The sequence below is a fragment of the Oratosquilla oratoria genome, chromosome 12 (assembly GCF_046742065.1).
Source record: "Oratosquilla oratoria isolate Oo_2021 chromosome 12, ASM4674206v1, whole genome shotgun sequence".
NCBI lineage: Eukaryota > Metazoa > Arthropoda > Malacostraca > Stomatopoda > Squillidae > Oratosquilla > Oratosquilla oratoria.
This window is the reverse complement of record NC_134788.1, coordinates 19,252,565-19,266,454: the sequence shown is the minus strand read 5'-3', so window position 1 is coordinate 19,266,454 and position 13,890 is coordinate 19,252,565. Positions and strand designations below refer to the sequence as shown.

The following is a 13,890-nucleotide window of genomic DNA, read 5'->3' as shown; positions in this document are numbered from 1 at the left end:
AGTTTCGTGCGACCAAACTTAAAATGTGATCTGATTTAGTAGTGTTATATCTTATGTGTTTCAGTTTCCTGCAACAGAGGAGGAGTGGAAGATTGTTGGAGAACAACTGGAGTCTCGATGTCATTTTCCCCACTATCTGTCTGGGAGGTGTTGATGGATAACACTGCCATCAGGATCAGGGTCTTATTATTGGAATTACAAAGGATACAACAGCCTTGTGTTAATGGCAGCTGTCAATGCGAACTACGAATTCATTATGGCAGACATTGGAACTAATGGTCGCGTATCAGATGGAGGAGTCATTGATAATACAGAATTTGGCAAGCGACCAAAAGATGAAAAGCTCTGCATCCCACATGAGTCAATAACAGCAAATTCAGAATGTGTTTTACCATATGTTCTCGTGAGTGATGAGGCATTTGCATTAAGGCCCGATTTCCTGAAACCTTATTATCAAAAGGACCTAGATAACGAAAAACAAGTATTTAACTACAGGCTTTCAAGGGCACGGAGAGTGACAGAAAATGCCTTCGGCATTATGTCTTCCCGGTTTAGAATTTTCCACACTTGCATAAATCTCAAATTGACAAGTATTGAAAAGGTAGTTATGGCATCTCTTGTCCTACATAACTATTTGCGTAAAACATGCCCTTCAGACTATTCCCCAGAGGAGTGCTTTCATAGGGAGGATATAGAGTAAGGAAAGTTACCTTGCCAGGTTTATCTGCAGATCCTAATTATTTAGCAGGTTTGCAAAACGGTCAAGGCTCACGAAATTATCCTGAGATTGCAAAGGTAGTAAGGGATAGATTTAAGGATTACTTTGTAACTGTGGGTGCAGTAGCATGGCAAAAGGACTTCATATAAATCATGAAAATAGGTAAGTTACACCTAGTCTACAGAGTAATGCACACCTCCAAATCTACACAGTATGACTAAAATTGTGTAACATATTGTACTAATCTTTCTTCCCAAAATAAATAAATACGATGATTATGATAAGTTTAACTGATTCATGAATCAAATGCTTCATTTAGACCTATGTATGGCTCAAGTTTAACCCTCAAAGCTGGTGGCCTCTTGGAATCTTAATGAAATCATGTTTTGTAATCCAGAATTGTATGAAACTTCAAACTAATATTCCAAAGAAGTCAGACACATTTTAAAAATCACTGATTATATGGAAGTGCCCATAAAACTGAATAAAATCATCTACCCATGACAAAAAAAAATCAAATAAGATAAGAGGCCAAATCATTGCAACTCACCTCTTTATCAACAGAATGCAAACATGATATACTTTCTCGTGGCACGTCTTGATGACATATGAACGTCATGTCTTCAAAATACCATAGAGTGGGTGTGTATATTTCATCAGTTGATTTGCCAGACTTCTTGGAGGTCTCATGTTTTCGAAGTTCCTTTCTAAAAGAGCTACGAAGACAGTTGATTTTTTTTTTTTTTCACCACATAATCCCGCGTGCACTGAGGGTCAAGTTCTTTTAGCTTCCCATGCACTTCATATTTACCTTTATTTCTTACATTCCTAATAGAGTATTCTTTCGATTTCACCTTCCACAATGCTATATGCTTCCTATATATGTCAATGAAGTCCACCATAATTTCCCTTTCCTTGTCCTTAACGGAACATGTATCATTCATTTTGGAAACAATCGGCAACTCGGTCACTGAATGAGCGGCTATATACATGTTACCTCCGTGAGAAAAGTCCAAATTAACCGAGCAAGTGGGTCTGCCCCACATCTATTATATCTCTTACTTCCTTCCATTTCGTTCTTTCCTTCCACCAAACCCCCAAATCCCCCCTCCCTTCCTCTCCCCCATCTTCCCTATCCTGCCCTCTATATGTATATATTTAAGTATGTATGACGGTTGGAGACTGATGTGTGTTCAGACGTTCATGCATGGACATGAACGAGCAAGCTCCGCCCACAAAAGTCAGGCCCAATCAGACATCCGTCCAACACGTTGGTCCAACGTGTTTACCCTTTTCACATGTTCAGACATACCCTCAAACATCGTGTTGTCAAACGTGTTGGCCAACATGTTTGACCGTGTAAAATCCCCTTTAGAAAGGGGGACCAAATGTTTCATCATTCTCCACTAAGTTAACAATGTATACACAATCATATGTGAAAATTTCATGTCAATGAGATGAATACACATGGCAGGGCAAGGAAAAAAATAGAAGCCGATATCTCGAAATGTAGTTTTTTGGACTTCAAATACTCTCACAAAATCGGTAAAAACGCTGATCAACTTACGTTAGGTATCATTTTATACTTCAACTATATATATATATATATATATATATATATATATATATACATATATATATATATATATATATATATATATATTGTAGGAATTAAACGTTTTAGTTTATAAAAGAAGAAGAAGAAAAAAAAAAGGAGTCAGGAGTCCCCCAAAAATTCTATTTCAAAGACAAAACAAATTGAAAAACTAATTCCTTCAAAATGTAGATATATGAACAAAGTTTCTATGATAAACTTTTCAATTCAATTAAATGAAAAATTAATTTTCTGAGGTAAAAAAAAAAAAAAAAAAAAAAAAAAAATTTTTTTTTACCCACTATCATTCAACCAAATTTGATTAAATTTACAGAATAGCATTCTTTTACACCAGTAAACGACATATTAAAATTCCAGCGCAACTGAATGAACCAGAAGCGAGATACGAGACCAAGGAGTTTTCGGGGGCGGCCCTCCCTAACTGACATAGCCAATAAATTAGAAATAATCGCATGACACAGGCAGCTACATTTGGCCTTTATTAAGTCTTTCTGACTGATCATTAATGGCACCCGGAATCACAAACCAAGAAAAGCAATTTAAAGAATATAAAGAAATACTATATTAAATGTGGATAGAAAAAGAAAGCACAAGAAAACAAACTCTACAGTAAGATATAAAGAAAACAAAAAGAATCCTCGAGGAGCTGTCGATATAAAGACTACAACTCCATACCTACATCTACATCATCTACCTCATGTAAATTCAACTTATACTGCAACAGTAAAAAATTTGAATGAATATATATGAAAATTGTACATCTGTGAGTGTAATAAAAGATAAGAAATAATTTAGGCCAACAACATGCAGGAAATTCATGTCCTATGAGCTCCAAAACAGACATACAGTAAACATACACATAGAATAATGTACCCAAGAGTAAATGGAGGTATAACCGATCTTGCTTCTTAGAGTCTAAAAATAAATAAATAAATAAAATATGCTAAATACGCCTCTTCTTGACAGATATTTACCATTTGTCCGAAAAAATCTCGAACTGGCAATTATATTATTATTGTTCAATCAGTTGTCGTCATGGTCCAGTGATGCCACCTATATAGATTAAGCAAAATATCTACATATATTGTGGTTCATTTCAGGTTGTCAGACTTTACTAAATGATTATGCTTAATTGACAGATTTTTAAGACCCCAAGGCTAGTGGAAGTTTGTATTATTTAATTAAGTCACCCATTAAAAACACATCTTCTATGATGAACCTGAAGCCATCTATTGAACCTTCTTACACTCTGTGTTGGTACACAAGTTCAAATTGCAGTAATAACCAAGCTGAACTTGATTTACGGTATCAGTAACAGGTTTGTATTGACACTGATTTTACCATGAGCGTAATGTATGTTGTACAATAAATGATCTTTACTGGGCCAAAGCATGTTACGAATACAATGCTTGTCATATCTTCAATCTTGGTTAATTTTTATGATAAATGTGGGAAAATTCCTGAGGAACTATTCTTCAGAAAAACTATCGGCTATGGCTGTTATTTACCTTGAATATTTTTGTTTTTGATTGATAAATGTGTATTGACTTTCTTAAGATATCAACTTATGAATATGTAGTCAGCTTAGGTAAAAGCCCAATGAGCTTGGTCCATTGTGTGGTACCTTGGGGGAACCCAGTGTGCCTATTCATCATGTTATTATCAGGTATATTATGGTTTATATACTATTATTATTTTCTATCAATAAATATGCACTGACATAAAAATCTAAACTTATAAATATGAAGAGAACAAAATTGTGATAGATTGCCTACTTCACAGGTATGCAAAGGCCCAATGTACCTTGTACATTTCTTTTTTATGAATGTGAAATAAATAGCTTATATCAGTTCTAATTTTTTTTGGCAATTTTCTATTGTGCAGCCCAAACGTCCTAGGTTGCATCCATAGCTGAAATGTCCTAGATTCAGGACATTTTGGCTGCATTCTAATATACCGCTTTTAGGTGATATCTTATTACAACTTATCACATTTGAGTTAAAACTTCTTCACTGAGTCAAATATGAAATATTAGATTTCTTTTTTAATTGGGCACATGTGTATACTCCACCATATACATGATGAGTAATATCACTCACTCATTCACTCACCCCACTCACTCACTCACTCACTCACTTGTCCGCCCGACTGTCCGTCACCAAGCGCATCCTCTCAATCTTGCTGACTGGGCGGTTGCCGACTGAAGGCTATTTAGTCTAGCAAAATGGTGCTGGTCAGAGAGGGAGATGTTGCAAGCGTTGGTGATATCTAAGATGTAAGTAAAAGCTAATGGGTTACTAGTGTTTAAATCCCTTTTTGCGGCTTCTCTTTGGCACTTTGGAACTAATATCTCGACAGATAGACACAAACAAAATGATAGTGTTCAAGTTATTAAGTATTCATCATAATTGAAGAAGTGATTGACGTTGTGTAAAATATAGAAGAAATTGTGAAGAAGTGAATTTGTTTAATAAATGAAAAAGGTGTTGCATTGAGTTTGGTGTTCCCGCCTTAAGTTCTGTCTAATGTAACCACTCAACACCGATTGAGGATACACATGTACGCAATCTAGCATTAGAAAATTAAATATTAATTTTATAGATTAAAATATATAAAGGTAATATGCGATTTCCTTGGCAGAAATAAATAAAACACTTTGCTACAAGCAAATCTACTTATGAATGAAGCTGCTAGGGTACAGTCGAGATCCCATGTTGTTGTCTGTCCAGTCCAGTCACTGTCAGTTAGACTATGGCTTTCACATCGTGTACCAGGTGTTGTCCAACTCCAGGTGACATTAATTTCAATAAGCACTGTTCTATAGACAATAGGGCTTCCTTGGACATTATGAAAGAAAATGGGGTTCTGCCATCATCTGTTAATGGCCCGATGTACAATAATAATCAGGGTGTCAGCATCCATGACGACGACAATGACCCGAATAATCTTTAGAATTTAAGGTATTGAATTACTAAATATAGGTTAGGCTATGCAGGTTAGGTAGGTTAGGTTAGAATAGACTAATTTATCATCCTTTCATTACTTCAACCTCACCATTTATCAGAATCAACATAGCATATCTTTGTGACTTCATTAGTAAATTGGTTTTAGCAACTTTTTTGTTATTAATTTCTGCCCAAAAAAATCACTTATTACTTTGATGTACTATAATTGACAAAATTATTAATTTTCTATTGCTAAATCACATAGGTGTGCAGTTCTGAAAATTTACTAAATGTGAGATTTTTTTTGTATTTCATTGATTCATTATAAGTTCATATTTACTTGATTCATAGTCTTGATATAGACAAAGAATTTAAGGCTCATTAGCAAATTTTTATTTATTTAATTCAAGTACGTTTTCATACAAGTCATATAAATACAATGTGTTAGAAAATTATTTATATTTTTTATTCACTGTTAAAAACTGGTCAAAGTATTTCACTCGATATTATATGAACTGCTCAGACTTTGACTCCTCAATTGATTAACACATGTATCAAAGTACTCAGGAATGAAGTGGAGTATATCTTTTTAGGATAAAATGATTTTCTGTGTTTTCTTGGTTAATAATAAATAAATTATCTTACAATATGTTCTGAAGCAAAACTAATATATCAGGTGTTCAAATGGGTGTGTAAATTTTTTTTCAAAAATGTTTATTTACCCTTATGCTACAGGCTAATAGAAAATTTTATTCTTTTAAGGTTGTCAGACACTTTCTTGCTTAATGTTGGCCTGGGAAGTATCAAAATATACATATATATATACATACATATATATATATATATATATAGAAATATATATGTATATATGTATATATATATACTTATGTATATATATATATATATGTATATATATATGTATATATATATACATATATATATATATATATATATATATATATATATATATATATATATGTTGTATATATATATATTGTGTGTATTTACCTATGTGTGTATTTACCTAGTTGTATTTTACGGGAAGGGGAGCTATGCTCGTGGGGTCCCGTCTTCATATCTCATTTTATCTAAACTCTTTTTAAATTCATGTATTGTTTTTGCACACACCACTTTCTCATCTAACTTGTTCCAACTGTCTATTACTCTGTGAGGAAAGCTGTTCTTTTTCAAATCTCTTCTATAGCTGTCTTTTTTTATTTTCTTTCCGTGTCCTCTAGTATTTCTGTCATCCCATTTTATCAGATTCTCTCTATCAGTAATTTCTATGCCTTTCATGATTCTGTATATAGCTATCAAATCTCCTCTCTCTTCTTTGCTCTAGTGTCTGTAGTTCAAGTTTTTCTAGTCTCTCTTCATATGATAGTTTTGAGAGTGTTGGTCCCAATTTTGTAATTGCTCTTTGTATTCTTTCAAGGTTTTTTTTATACATTTTTTTGTATTTGGTGACCATATCGTTGCTGCATATTCCAATCTTGGTCTTATCAAGGTGATTAGGATTTTCTTCACCATTTCTTCATCCAGGTATGTAAATGCAACTTTGATTGTTCTTATTAAGTTATAAGTTTCTCCAAAAATCTTATTTATATGTTTCTCAGGTGACATATTATTCATAACAATGACTCCCAGATCCTTCTCATTTTCTACTTTTTTTATTCCTTCTTCTCCCAATTTATATGCTCCTGTTATTCTGTTTTTGCTTTTTCCAAATTCCATTATACTACACTTTTTTGTATTGAACTCCATCTCCCACTTCCTACTCCATTCCTGTACTTTATTTAGATATCTCTGTAGTGATTCACAATCTTCTTCAGTTTTCACTCTTTTCAGTAGTTTTGCATCATCTGCAAAGATGCTCATATAGCTTTCAATTCCTTCATCCATATCATTAATATATATAGCAAACATTATTGGGGCCAGAACTGTTCCCTGCGGAACACCGCTTATTACTTCATCCCATTTTGAGTGCTGGTTTCTTATCACTACTCTCATTTTTCTTTCTTGCAAAAAGTCTTCCATCCAATTTAGTAGTTTGCCCTGTATTCCTCCTTCAGTTTCTAATTTCTTAAGCAACTTCTTATGTGGTACTTTGTCAAAAGCTTTCTTTAGGTCTAAAAATGCACAGTCCGCCCATCCATCTCTTTCTTGTATTATATCTATTAGCCTTGAATAGAAACATATTAAATTGGTGACGCATGATCGTCCTTGTCTGAATCCAAATTGCCTTGGATTTAACACTTTGTTTTTTTCTAAATATTTTACCCATCTACTTTTGATAATTCTTTCACAAATTTTTGCTATTGTACTTGTTAGAGAGACTGGTCTATAGTTGGTAGGGTCTTCTTTATTTCCTTCTTTATATATAGGTACTATATTTGCTTTTTTCCAATCTTCTGGAACTTTTCCTTCTTTCAAGGAACTATTTAGTATGCTATGTATTTTGTCTGCCAGTTCATTCCTGCATTCTTTCAGTATCCAGTTTGCTATTTCATCTGGTCCATGCGATTTTCTGACATCAAGATTACTCAAGTGTGTCAATATTTCATTCTTTGTTACTTCTATTTCTTCCATAGGGGGGACTTTCTCTTTCCATTCATTCTCTTCAGGTTGTATGTTCTCCCTTGTAAACACTGATTTAAAATGTTTGTTCATAATTTCCGCCATTTCCATTTCCTCAGTGTATTCAACTCCCTCTTGTCTTAATTTCTCCAAGTCTTGTTTGTTTTTCAGTTTATTGTTTACAAATCTGTAGAATAGTTTTGGTTGATCTTTACACTTTTCTATGATATCTTTTTCATATTTTCTCTTTTCCTCTCTGCACGTTTGTACATATTCATTTCCATAACAGGTATATATTTTCCATTTTTCAGGTCTTCTGTCTTTTTTCCATCTGGTCCAGGCTTTGTCTCTTTTGTCTTTTAACTCCATACAACTTTTGTTGTACCAGCATTTTACATATTCTTTTTCTTGTTTTTGTCTTGGGACATACTTTTCCACTCCTTTTTTTTTTTTTTTTTTTGGGGGGGGGGGGCTGTCCCCCCACCCTCTTTAAATCCCTGGAAAATATTCTCACTTTCTACTGTATTGCTCTTATCTATACTTCTAATCTTTACATTTTTATTAGACATTTCATCGTCGCTCAGCTGGTCGGGGGGCCGTTTGTTTACCTTTCGCCTGTCTGCCTGGGCCAAGTCCTCTCCTTCCTCATTTCCTTCCATTTCCCTCAGCAATCCCTCCCCTTCTCCTCTTTCCCTACTTTCCTACTACCCCACGAGCATTTTCCCCCACCCTGTAAATACAATAGGCACTTCTCTTTGCGTTGGGATCCACGAAACTTCAATTTTCTTCAGAACGTCTTCTAAGCCGTCCGTTCGTTGAAGTGTGTGTGTGTGTGTGTGTGTGTGTGTGTGTGTGTGTGTGTGTGTGTGTGTGTGTGTGTGTGTGTGTGTGTGGAACAAGAAGGACAGGAGGAAATAGAAGGAAGGGTAGTGAATGGTGGGATGAGGAAATGAAGAAGGTTGTAGAAGAGAAGAAGCGAGCTTACACAGATTGGTTACAAAATAGGACGAGGGAGTCATATGAGACGTACAAAGAAAAGAAAAGAGAAGTAAAGAAAAAGGTAAAGGAGGCAAAGAGGAAAGCAGATGTAAAATGGGGTAAGAGTATAACAGAAAATTTTGAAAGTAATAAAAAGGTATTTTGGAGAGAAATTAAGAGAGGAAGAGGAGGCGAATCAAGTAGAGAAGAAAAGGTAAAAGGTGCACATGGAGAGATGATAATGGAGAAGGCAGTAAGGGGAAGATGGGCAGAATATTTTAGGGAGTTGCTAAATGTGAAGGAGGATAGGGATGTAAAAATTGCTGCAGTGGGAAATGCTAAGAAAATGATAGTGATGAGTGAGAAAAATGGAGGAGAATTAAGGAAGGATAAAGTGAAGGCAGCTGTTAAGATGATGAAAGCAGGTAAAGCATCTGGTCTGGATAGATGCCATGCAGAATGTCTTAAAAAAGGAGGTACAATGATGGTGGACTGGTTGGTGAGGTTATTTGATGTTTGCTGGAGAGAAGGTAGAGTGCCGGAGGACTGGAGGAGTGCTTATATAGTTCCACTTTACAAGGGAAAGGGGGACAAGTGTGAATGTAGTAGTTTCAGAGGGATTAGCTTGTTAAGTGTAGTTGGGAAGGCTTATGAAAGGATCTTGATTGAGAGGATTAGGAGAGGAACAGAGGGAGTGATTGGTGAGGAACAGTGTGGATTTAGGACAGGTAGAGGTTGTGTAGATCAGATCTTTGTGGTAAGACAGATATGTGAGAAAGCTATAGGAAAGGGGAAGGATGTTTTTTTGGCCTTTATGGATCTGGAAAAGGCTTATGACAGGGTAGACAGAAAGGCACTGTGGGAGGTTATGCGGATGTACGGGATAGGAGGAAAGCTTCTGGGAGCTGTCAAGAGTTTTTATGAGAGTAGTAGAGCTTGTGTCAGGATTAGAAATGGAGAGAGTGAGTGGTTTGAGGTAAAGGTGGGACTTCATCAAGGATGCATTATGTCACCCTGACTGTTCAACTTATACATGGATGGGGTAGTGCGTGAGGTAAATGCAAGGGTAGTGGGTCAGGGATTGGAAATGGTTAAAGAAAATGGAGAAAAGTGGGAGGTGAGCCAGTTGTTGTTTGCGGACGACACTGCGCTTGTGGCAGGATCGGAGGACGGATTGGGGAAGTTGGTGACAGAGTTTGGGAGAGTGTGTGATAGAAGAAAGCTGAAGATAAATGTGGGTAAAAGTAAGGTGATGAGATGTACAAGGGGTGAAAGTGGCAGTAATCTGGAAGTGAGCATTAAGGGAGAGCAACTGGAGGAAGTGGATAGTTTTAGATACTTGGGTGCAAATGTGGCAGGAAAAGGTGGAGGTAGAATGTAAATTGAGAGAAGCGAGGAAATGCCTTGTTGGATTAAAAAGTGTAATGAGGAATAGAAATTTGGGAATGGATGCTAAGAGGAGACTGTATGAAGGAGTGATTGTGCTAACAGCACTGTATGGAGCAGAAACATGGAACATAAGAGAAGAAGAGAGAAGGAGCTTGAATGTGTTTGAGATGAAGTGTCTGAGAAGTATGATGGGAGTTACTAGGCTAGATAGAGTGAGAAATGAGGAGGTGAAGAGGAGAACAGGGGTGGAAAGGGAGTTGGGAGATAGGGTTGATGAAAGAGTATTAGAATGGTTTGGACACATGGAAAGAATGAGCGAAGAAAGACTAGTAAAGGAGGTATGGAAGGCAGATGTGGAGGGAGTGAACATGAGGGGACGTCCTAGGAAGAGATGGATGGATGGGGTGAAGGGGGCTTTGGGGAAGAGGGTAATGTCTGTTGAGGAAGGAAGGGAGAGGACAGAAGACAGGGGTGAATGGAGAATGGTTGTATATGGAAGATGTTGTGATGTATGAGGTGGAATGGACGGGGGGATGGGGGGTGAGGTGGTGTGTATGAGCAAAATTTTGACGTAGCCTGAAGGGATTTCTCCCCGTCTTCTCCTTTATATGGGGGGACGGAGAGGGGGGTCGCCGATTTAATGAAGCGGCCTTGCTGTGGATGCGCTGTGTCTTGCGACACTACTTCTGACCCAGGGCAGTGGACAAGGTGCAGGGATGACCCGTCATCTAGGAGGTGCTAAGATGGGAGGGAGGGTGGAGGGGTGTGGAGTGTATTCAGGGATGGAATGGGTGGGAATGATTTTATGCCTTTTCCTTTTTGGCTACCTCCCTAGTAAGGGGGAAAAAGCCTTGGTATATGTATGTATGTATATATATATATAATATTATATATATGTATATATATATATATATATATATATATATATATATATATATATATATATATATCACAAAAAAGTATTGCCGTGGCACATTAGTAAAATAAACTTTTTATCCCACAGTCGGAAAAAGAAGACACTAATGTCGAACGTTCTGTATATTTCGATCACTAACTGTGACCCTCTTCAGCAGAATGAATACATAGTGGAAGACATATACATATATACAAAAAATGTGTGGGGAAAGGAATGAGCTCAGGTTACATGACCGACGCTCCACGGGTCACGTGGGGTTTTGTGACCTTGGAATAAATGAGTTAGCACTTGGTTGACTGCTGAGGTAGTGATGCAGTCAGGTGACCACTGACCATTTGATATGTTGAAGTTAGGGAAATATTTTATCAGGGAAGACTCGATTATTTTCCTTCTGAAGCTACATTTTGATTTATGAATTATTTCAGCATCACCCCAATGCATGCGGTGATCTTTATTTGCAATGTGCTGAAATACCGCGGAACTCTCTAGACCACATTTTACGGAATTTTTATGCTCTTTAATTCTGGTTGCCAAATCTCTTCCAGTTTGTCCCCAATAAACAGTATCACAATCTAAACATGGCAGCTTATATACACCTGGGTTAATGTCACTTGATGGTCTGCGGTGTACATTAACTATTTTCCTAAACAAGATATTAGGATAGTTGAAGATGATATTGATATTTTCTTTAGGTAATAATTGGGACATTTCATTTATGGAACCATTATAGGGTAATTTTATATGTCATCTTCAACTATCCTAACACTGTATTACTAACGTAGTTCTACCACTCATCACTCACACCACAACAGTCACTCACTACCCTCACTGTCCAATTGTTCTGGCACATCCACATCCACCTGGACTTCCACAGCTGCAGGGTCATCCACATCCTCTTCTGTCATGTCTTTTTGCACTGGTGCTTTTTTGAAGAATTGCAACACGGTGGTCTGGCGCTGTTTCTTTTGAAATTCTATGTGTAGCAGAACACTGGATCCATGACTTTCCTTCTAACTGTGCTGTTACGTTCCACATTGGGGTCCATGTTTTCAAATTTGTCAATAGAGTCCTTAAGTTGTGCCAATGCTTCACTAAGTCCCTTGGCAGGGCCGCTGGTGCTTGCAGAAGACGATGAAATGACATTTTGGGACCATGATGATAGGCTGGTAGTACAGTATAATAGTATGCTGATATGAGGAGGTCTGTTCTCGTTGTTAGTAGCAGAGCGAAAGAGGCCTGTAAGCCAGTAAACAATGAATGAGGAGCGGGAAGGCCCGCCACCTGTCGGCCGGCCGCGGAACTCTCTGGCGGACAGTTTGAAAATGCGGTTGGGCCAAATCGCGTCTTAGCAAATAAATAGCGTAAATTAAATTAATTCTAATATTTTTTAGGTCGCGTTATAACAAATTCGCGCACATCAAAGACGCGTAAATCGAGAGTTACCTGTATATATATATATATATATATATATATATATATATATACATATATATATATATATTATATATATATGTATATGCATAAATACATATATAAACTATATATATATATATATGCACATATATATTATATATATCATATATATTATATATATATATATGCATAAATACATATATAAACTATATGCAAGGTAACCACTTAAGAAAATAAACAAACGGATCTGAGCGCTTTCGTATATTACATCTTCAGTGTAATTTACACTGAAGGTGTAATATACGAAAGCGTTCTGATCCGTTTGTTTATTTTCTCAAGTGGTTACCTTGCACTTATAAAACACACGTTCCTAGTGTTCTTATTGCATATAAACTATATATATATTGGTGAAGCGTGGCAGGAGATTCTCTCCTATTGTTCGAGCACATACGTGTGACCTCCCTCAGTTTCTACACGGTTTCTTCTCCCCGTGCTTTTTACTTCATTTTAATATGCTCCCTTTTCCATTCTTATTCACATCAACTGAGGATGCAGAAAGATCTGCGAAATGTTTTGAAATTTGTTCTGCTTGTATTTTGTTTTTTACTGTATTATTTGTACTCTTTTCTTGAATTTTGTTTACTGTGTGCTGTATTTTTTGTGTTCATTATAACTTTTGTTTCCTATGAGTTTTGGAAATATGATTTACTCCCTTTCCCCTACCAGAAATATACTTTCCTTAAGCTTGAGAGCTCACGGAAAAAGTTAATTAATAATTCTTTTGCTGTCGTTTTAACAGAATATGCATCAGAGAGAATCTCTTGCCACGCTTCACCAATATATACAGTATATAGTTTATATGCAATAAGAACACTAGGAACATGTGTTTTATAAATACAAGGTAACCACTTAAGAAAATAAACAAACGGATCAGAGCGCTTTCGTATATTACATCTTCAGTGTAATTTACACTGAAGATGTAATATATGATAAACTATATATTTATATATATATATATATATATATATATATATATATATATTATATATATATTATATATATTATATATATATATATTTATATACATATACATATATGTATATATATATATGTATATATATATGTATATATATATGTATATATATATATATATATATATATATGTATATATATATATATGTGTATATATATATATGTATATATATATATATATATATATATATATGCATAGATACATATATAAACTATATATATACATATATATATTATGTATATTGTATATGTATATTGTATATGTATATATATATATACATATAATATATGTATATATATATATATA

General features: G+C 35.5%; 2 protein-coding genes across 3 annotated transcripts in view; both read left to right on the top strand.

Annotated features, from left to right (window-relative positions):
- Nucleotides 1-223: 223 nt before the first annotated feature.
- On the top strand, nt 224-700 carry LOC143030254 (uncharacterized). Its single transcript, XM_076193413.1, has one exon. The coding sequence runs from the start codon at nt 224-226 to the stop codon at nt 698-700; it is 477 nt and encodes a 158-aa protein (XP_076049528.1).
- A 2,832-nt stretch (nt 701-3,532) lies between these two features.
- The window catches only part of LOC143031049 (BTB/POZ domain-containing protein 6-B-like), a 32,714-nt gene continuing 22,356 nt past the window's right edge, over nt 3,533-13,890 (top strand). The window contains exon 1 of one of the 2 annotated variants that reach the window (XM_076194421.1): nt 3,533-3,651. The gene's annotated coding sequence lies outside the window, so the exon portion shown is untranslated. Of the gene's footprint in view, nt 3,652-4,566; nt 4,609-13,890 lie in introns of those variants that run through there. The other variant, XM_076194422.1, reaches the window with a different exon arrangement.

What these genes read in the sequence shown, in the direction of transcription:
- LOC143030254 (XM_076193413.1), top strand. Translation starts at nt 224, where the DNA reads ATGGCAGCTGTCAATGCGAACTACGAATTCATTATGGCAGACATTGGA.